General features: G+C 39.3%; 1 protein-coding gene across 1 annotated transcript; it reads left to right on the top strand.

The window, feature by feature from the left end:
- Positions 1-836: 836 nt before the first annotated feature.
- Positions 837-3,456, top strand: LOC149817806 (peroxidase 64-like). The gene is made up of 4 exons (XM_089985607.1): positions 837-1,040; positions 1,395-1,583; positions 1,872-2,034; positions 3,062-3,456. Exons 1-4 carry the CDS (start codon positions 837-839, stop codon positions 3,454-3,456), a joined length of 951 nt encoding a protein of 316 aa, XP_089841733.1.
- Positions 3,457-8,416: the final 4,960 nt, after the last annotated feature.

The raw sequence follows: 8,416 nt of genomic DNA on the forward strand, positions 1-8,416 counted from the left end.
CACCCCGGCAAGTTTTGAACCGTGGTTGTCCCATGTTAGGTAACAAACCACATTTACCCCCAACCAGAAAAGTGGAGCCCTTGTGGGCTATAGTCATTTACCCCCAACCAGAAAAGGTACGATCATTAAAAATTTAAGAGCTATGAATTTATTCACTGTAACCTAAAGAAATATTGCACATCAAGAACTTGGATCCAAGTTCAACATGGCAACAGTTAAAATCAGAATCTAACCGACCGTTAAAATTCACATTTTTCTATTTGTTTACTTACCTTTAAGAATCATTCTGTGATGGATGCACCATCTGACGTAGCCAGCACCAATAAAAGAAAACTCTAAGCCACGAGGTTGTGGTCATGTAGACGCACTTTTAAGCTGGAAACATGATATCTTACACGTTTGCATAAAGGGTTAGGTGAACCATCCCAAGCCGAGCCATCGTGGACACAGAACCACACAGTTCTGCATATTTATTAGATAGTGAAGTCCAATCAAGTTGGTTACTTCACTTTCAAGTGCTGCTTTAATTCATTTTACCAAATGAATATCCCTCTATCAATGATTGAACCACTCTACTAACCAATCCATTCAAACGATCAAATACCAGGCAAGTTCTTTCCAATATTTCTTAGATTTAAAGGCTCTGTTCCTTTACCCTACAAAGGAATATTCCTTGAAAGTATGTTTAATGAGAAAGAAACAAATGAACTCATTTTTTTTCCCTCCCAATACTTTTAGCTTCTCAAATCTTTCCCCTTCTATATATTTCCTGAGGCCCTGTCTTGGCTCTTCACTATCAACATTAAGCAGAGAGAGAGAGAGAGAGAGAGAGAGAGATGGGGGCGGTTGTACTTGTTCATTTGCTTGTGGTATTGTCCATTGTTGTTTCTGTAGCTGGCTCACTAAGCACAGATTACTATGACAAATCATGCCCAAAGGTTGATTCCATTGTCGCAAAAACTGTCAAGAAGGCCATGATTCGTGACCAAACTGTTCCAGCTGCACTCCTCCGGTTGCACTTCCACGACTGTTTCATCAGGGTCTCTCTCTCTCTCTCTCATGTTTGTAACCGACTTGAGCTAGGCCCATATAAAATTATGCAAGCTAGCCTTCATGGACTTCTCAAATCGACCACAATGCCAATGGAGTCAAGTTACTCTTATCACATTTAGAGGTTTTAAACTCGATCAGCCTGAGTGCCGAAAGCGATTCATCGTTGTTCCATAAAGAGAAGTCTGATAACATGGAAAAATAGGTCTAGGTTCTAACCATCCACAAACTTTCACTTGACTAGTCCTTGCACCTGGGCTAAGTTTGTCCAGTACCAAGTTTTGAGCCTTGAGTTCTTAATGTGTTTGTTTAGATTATTAGATTGACTTGGTTTTTTCTTCCAGGGTTGTGATGGATCTGTGTTGCTGAATTCTACTAAGACCAACACTGCTGAGAAAGACGGGCCACCCAACATCTCTTTGCATGCGTTCTATGTTATTGATGCTGCTAAGAAGAAGCTGGAAGCTGAGTGTCCGGGTGTTGTTTCTTGTGCTGATATTCTAGCACTTGCTGCTCGGGATGCAGTGATACTTGTAAGTAGTGACACCAATTTCATTAGACCGAATTGAAACTTAATTTGTTCATAATATTCGACGAAAAGATGGATTGTTCCGGTTTCATCTTTGCTGTACATAGGTCATTGTTGGAAATCGATTGTTCTACTAGTTGCCATTCATGAAGTGCATTGTATTGTAGCAGTGGAATATGTCGGTCTCATTAATTTACCATAGCTTTTAATGAAGTTATATTATTTGATTTTTGTTATTTCAGTGGGAAACAACAGTTGATAATGTTTGTTTCTTCTTTTGCTTCTCTTTTAGTCTGGAGGACCAACTTGGGAGGTGCCCAAAGGACGGAAAGATGGAAGAATTTCCAAAGCCGCTGAAACTATATTATTACCGCCTTCTACACTCGACTTCTCTCAACTGATCCAGAGCTTCTCTCTCAGGGGGCTTTCAATTGCTGATTTAGTGGCACTCTCAGGTGACCTTAATTTAGTAAATATAATTAATCCAAGTCACGCTTATTTACCACCCTGATTATGACCATGGTACCAAAGTTTGAGTTTGAACAGCCTTGACAAATGTGGCAAAGCAGATCAATAGAGCCTCACAGATTCAAGCGACCAAGTCAGTTAGTTGGGACTTGGGACACTAATTTGAAATGCAGACTTCTCAAAGGCTGAACATTGACCATATATACGTAGTCAGAACTCTTCTTAAGACGAATGCACATCTAGTCCTGTAATCTCAGCCAGATCTTGTTCTCAGCTCGGCTTGTTTAAGCCCACCACGGCCTCGGCTGGAATGGTAAAATGAGCCAAGCCTAGGCACCAAGGTTTTCATGCATTTACCAAGAGGTGGTGGTTTTGAATCCCGCCCCCTCAAAGTTAAGGCTGTTCAAGCTTGGTTTGAGCTCGACCTCGAGCCATCTTCAAGCCCAGGCTCTGCTCGAGCCCGGCTCGGCAGGCAGCTTACATATGAGCATCTTGATAATTGAATAATATTAATGGATATGCATCTTGGTGATTTCCATGGGGTTTATTTATGTTTTACCCACCACCAAAAGTTGAGTCCTGCTCAACTCATCCCCTATGTCATCCCCCATCTTCATACCCCTCTTAAATCTTATGATGCAAGTTGTTTTAATGAAATCTGAACTTATAGATGGATTCATCATGGTCGATTCAATAAGGATCGACCCTTGAATCATATTTTTGTTGAAAATATGTTTTTTTAAATTACAAAATTTTGTGTTGTATCAACCATTGATTTTTGAATCACCAAAGAATCCTGTGCACGTCAGACTTCAGCGATTGAAACGACTATCTAGATCACATCTACGGTGTCAGATTTAAACAAAACGATTTGCATGGATGAGATCCCATGAAGGGGGCATGAAGATAGGGATGACATAGGGGATGAGTGGAACAAATTTGCCAAAAGTTACTATAATAGACAATAATAAAAAAAATTAGCATGATAAAGTAAACCCTTGTGGGTAAATGCAGGTGGGCATACACTTGGGTTCTCCCATTGTTCATCATTCCAAAACAGGATCCACAAGTTCAACTCGGTCAATGATGTGGACCCCACCATGTCATCTTCCCTTGCAGTGAGCCTGAAGAAGACATGCCCCAAGCATAACAAGGTGAGGAGTGCAGGGTCAACCATGGACTCAACTGCAACAGTGTTCGATAACATGTACTACAAGGAACTCCTGGAAGGGAAGGGCCTCTTCTCTTCTGACCAAGCCTTGCTCTCCAACGGCAAAACCAAAGGCCTTGTGGTCAAGTTTGCCAATTCCCAAGAGGCCTTTGAGAAGGCTTTTGTGAAATCCATGCTCAAGATGAGCAGCCTGGCTGGGGATGGAGAGGTGAGGTTGGACTGTAGGTTTGTGAGGTAGAACCATTATTCGATTTGCTTTCATTAATTGTAACGTTTACTAGTGTGAGGTCTGTTCGTGGATCCATAATGTTTGTTGTACGAGTGAATGATGGTAGAAGAATTTGCGGTCTGGATTTGTCGTAATCCAAAGTGCAACTTATTTGTGCTTTGTTGGCAAACATGGATAATGCATGCATAAATTTTCCTAGTTATAACTTGTTCATGTGTTGCTATGGAAAAAAACTTGTTTATGTGTGTGCGACTTATTTGTGCTTTGTTGGCAAACATGGATAATGCATGCATAAATTTTCCTAGTTATAACTTGTTCATGTGTTGCTATGGAAAAAAACTTGTTTATGTGTGTGCGGTATCGTGTCGGTATATGTATAGAGAGAGTAATGCGAGCAGGTTGTATGTTCCCCCCCGTGAACACGGGGCCGCGTGTTCGCGGGTCCGAATGAGTGCCACGTTGGCACTCATTCGGGAGTTATGTACGGAGGAATATCTTGGGATCCGCAATATTCCTTTGTACACACCCAAACTAACGAATGAGTGCCAACATGGCACTCATTCGAACCCCCGAACACACGGCCCCGTGCTCCACGGGGAACATACACCACCCTCTCGAGAGTAATGGGTAATTGCTAAATGAGTTTTTCAGGGTTTTTTCTTTTACTTTTTAAATTCTTACTGTATAGATGTGATCTATGTACTTGATTTTATAGGGATCAGCTCTTGAAGTGATCGATTCTGACATATGAGTGGGTTTTTATATTGTTCAAAAAATCAACATTCCAAAATCTTTGTAAAATTTTGAGGCTCCAAATATCATTTTTTTCATAAAAAACACATGATCCACACCATTTAGCATGTTTCATTTAGCCCATGCCCATTATATATATATATATATATATATATATATATATATATATATATATATGTGGTGCTAACCGGGCTTTAGAAGGATTTTCTTCAGGACATAGTCAATTTACTAGAAAACGATACTTGGATTATGTTTTTTTTATTTATTAAAAACATGATTTTTTAAAACTTGAATATTTAAGAAATTACTTACACTACAAGAAAAATGTTAATTAGCGACGGAAATTTGCGACGGATTTTTTCCGTCGCAAATTAGCGACAGATTAGCTAGAGAAAACTTTCTTAATGAATCTGTCGCTAAGTAGCGACGGATTAGCGATGAAAGTTGTTTCATCGCTAATCCGTCGCTAATTAGCGACGAATTAACGACAACAAGTATTTCGTCGCTAATTCTCAATACAAGAAAAACATTTTAGCGAGGGATTTAGCGAGGGAAATTTTTCGTCGCTAATCCGTCGCTAATTAGCGACGGATTAGCGAGGGAAAATTTCCGTCGCTAATCCGTCGCTAATTTTCGATTTAAACCAAGCGCGAAATTTTCCCTCTCTCCCTGTTTGAAATTTAAATCGACCGCGCTCGATTTAAATCGACCGCGCTCGATTTAAACCGAGCGACGTCGGAGAGCTTATTGGAGAGCATGTACATGAGAGTGGAGGACGGTGACGCCGGAGGACAGTCGGCGATCGCTGGAGGACGTCGGCGCCGGTTGACGGAGGACGACAATGCTGATTCACGGAGGACGGCGACGCCGGAGGACGGTCGGCAATCGTTGGATGATGTCGTCGCCGGTTCACGGAGGACAACAACGTCGATTCACGGAGGACGGTCGGCGATCGCTGGAGGACGTTGGCGCCGGTTCATGGAGGACGATGACGCCGGTCCACAGAAGATGACGGCGACGCCGGTTTACGGAAGATGACGGTGCCAGTTCATGGAGGACGGCGACGCCGGAGAGCACCGGTTCATGGAGGACGGCGACGCCGGTTCGCGATGAGGCAGAGCGATCGTTATGTGCATGCAATGCCTGTCGGGTGCGGTATAAGTCCGGCTTAGTGCTGCCGGAATACCGCCTGACAAGGATCAATTTTTTTTTATTTTTTTTTTAAAATTTAGCGACAGATTAGCGACGGATAATGTCCGTCGCTAATCTGTCGCAAATTAGCGACGGAATTAACGACAGATAATTTTTTTCGCTAATTAGCGAGCAAAAAATCGCGATGGCCTCTATCCATCGCTAATCCGTCACTAAGCCGTCGCTAAACAGTTTAGCGACGGCTTAGTGACGGATTAGCGATGGATAGAGGCCGTCGCTAATCCACGGTTTTCTTGTAGTGTTAGACCATCAATTTTTTAAACCTTATAAAAGCCAACCTGCGGATTAGATGTCCAAGAGTCTATTCTTATAAAATCAAGCATGTAGAACACATCTCCATGGTCAGAATTATGAAAAATGTAAAAAACTCTTCAAAATCCCAGTTAGCATGGCGGTTTGCTAGAATAGTGATTAGCAACTTCCACATTCTCTCTCTCTCTCTCTCTCTCTATATATATATATATATATATATATATATATATATATATATATATATATATATCTCTCTCTCTCTCTCTCTCTCTCTCTCTCTCTCTCTCTCTCTCTCTATATATATATATATATATATATATATATATATATATATATATATATATATATATATATATAATGGAAGAAACGTCATACTCATACATAGTTCAACATTACATCCAACAGGTGCGCATCACTCATCTCACATGCGATCAACGATGCTTGTGTTACATAAAAAATGACCCTTTAGTGGTGGTCGTGATAGTCACCAAAGTGTTTTTTTCCCACCATACACTTTATCAGCAGTCAATGTGTCCGATCTGCTCATCCCATCTGACATTATTCTCCTTCACACACACACACACACACACACACACACACATATATATATATATATATATATATATATATATATATATATATATATATATATATATATATATATATATATATATATATATATATATATATATATATATATATATATAATGAGTTTCTTAGGGCTCCTTTTTAGTTAGGTCTCTTTAGGCCCCTTCAAAAATCATAGTTTTAAGTATTTTTTCTAATGTCTAACACCATAGATGTGATCTATAGGTTTTGTTTAGTGAGAACCGGTTTTTCGATGGCCAGAATCTGACCTGTATACAGGTTTTTTCAATGATCCAAAATCTATGGCTATAAAGGTACCAGTTTTTCTCGGATAAAAAAAAACATATTTTTTTCATCAAAAAAATATAATCCAAGAGTCGATTCCTAAACACATCTAACAGTTCATATTTATCATAAAACACTTAAAACCTATGAGAAAGAATGGGGCAGAACGAGAAATGAGGCCTAATATGTTCAGGTCTCTCTCTCTCTCTCTCTCTCTCTCTCTATATATATATATATATATATATATATATATAGAGGGAGAGAGATTTGCAAAAATGCATGAGGCAGATATGATTTTGCAGATCGCTGTCATGGCAGCAGGGCTGTCGATAGGTTTGGGTTTGTAACGGATACCCAACCGGACCCTAACATGAATACCCAAGGATGGCATAAAAAATGTTGACCCAAATATTATTCAGGTCAACCGAACCTGACTCAAGTAATATCTTGGTTGGGTTTTGTTGGATATCTGGTTTGACCTAGGTACGTATTGTTGATGAAAATAAGTTCCTTATATTATATGGATCCCGATTTGTCATTTTACATTTTTGACTGGCAAAACACAAACCCGAATCCAGCAACTAGCCGTTTCAGCAGGTTTGGGTACACCCAAATGGGTCGGGCCCACTGACACTTTTATAAGGGACAGACCATTTTAGAAAAAGAAAGAGTGCATGTCGCCGAGTCCCACAAGACATTTTTAATGAATTTATAACCCAAAGAAACCACACTCGGCATGAAGACCTGGTTGCACTGGCTCAGACCCTTGCCCCTGGGCCTATATATGCTATGCATTGGCTTGCGCAGAAGGGAAACACCCATGAAATTTGAACCTTGACTGCTCGTCTAGCAGCCAAAGCCCCACCCCACTATGTCAACCCCTTAGGGTCAATGAGATGAAGGGGTCCCAGACTTGTATCTGCAATTCTTGGAGAAATGTTCTTATTGGGAAATTGTGATTAATCAGCACAAAAATAACCCAACCTTAGTGCTTGGATTCTTCAGCAAATCGTGATTAATTGGTAAAATAAAAAATCATCATTAATTAGCATAAAATTGTTATTCACATTTAATAGTATAAAGTCTGGAACTTAAAATATAAATTCTAAAAAATCTTAAAACTGGTGGCGTATACTCAATATTTTTTTATCAAATTGCACCTTGACTGTTCAATTCTTTTAGCAAATTGTGTTTCATTGTCAAATTGAGATAGATAATAACTAATCAATTCAATCACTTTTTTTGTATCAACTTTAATATTTGTTTTCATGATTAGTTTTCTACAAATCTTAGTTTTTAAAAAGTTCAACAAAATCATGCGAAGAAATTCAAATCATCTTTTAGCCTTTTAAATGGATAATCTAGTTCCTATTTATGCATGCATGAAAAACCTTTAATGTTAACTAAACATAAAAACCTAAAGAAAAAAATAAATAAATTATACCTTACAAAGGTAGCCGAGTAGGACAACTAAAATCAAAGAGGACCCTAATGCAAACTAAAATCAAAGAGGACCCTAATTAATATTTGCTTTTATCCGTCTTACTCATCTATCTTCATCAAATAAAAGAGATGAACCTAGTATGAGAAAGTTAGATAGGTTCCTTATCATGAGAGGGTGATGGGAGTGCAAGCATGATGAAATGGCACTAATGGGGCCAATCACAATTTCGGACCATGTGCCATTTATACTTGAATGAAAGGTCTGGTAGAACAATAAATTAACGATAGTTTAGAATGGAACTATGGTGGCTACGTGATCGACAAGATTAGACAATGGTAGAACGAGCCACAACATGCATCTTGGGCAGCGCTATGGTTGATTAGGAAGATAAACCACATTAAGAAGAGGCTAATTGAGTGGTCAAAAAAGGGAGGA

Source organism: Nuphar pumila, chromosome 13 (genome assembly GCF_984573655.1).
Source record: "Nuphar pumila chromosome 13, dmNupPumi1.hap1.1, whole genome shotgun sequence".
In the NCBI taxonomy this organism is placed as follows: domain Eukaryota; kingdom Viridiplantae; phylum Streptophyta; class Magnoliopsida; order Nymphaeales; family Nymphaeaceae; genus Nuphar; species Nuphar pumila.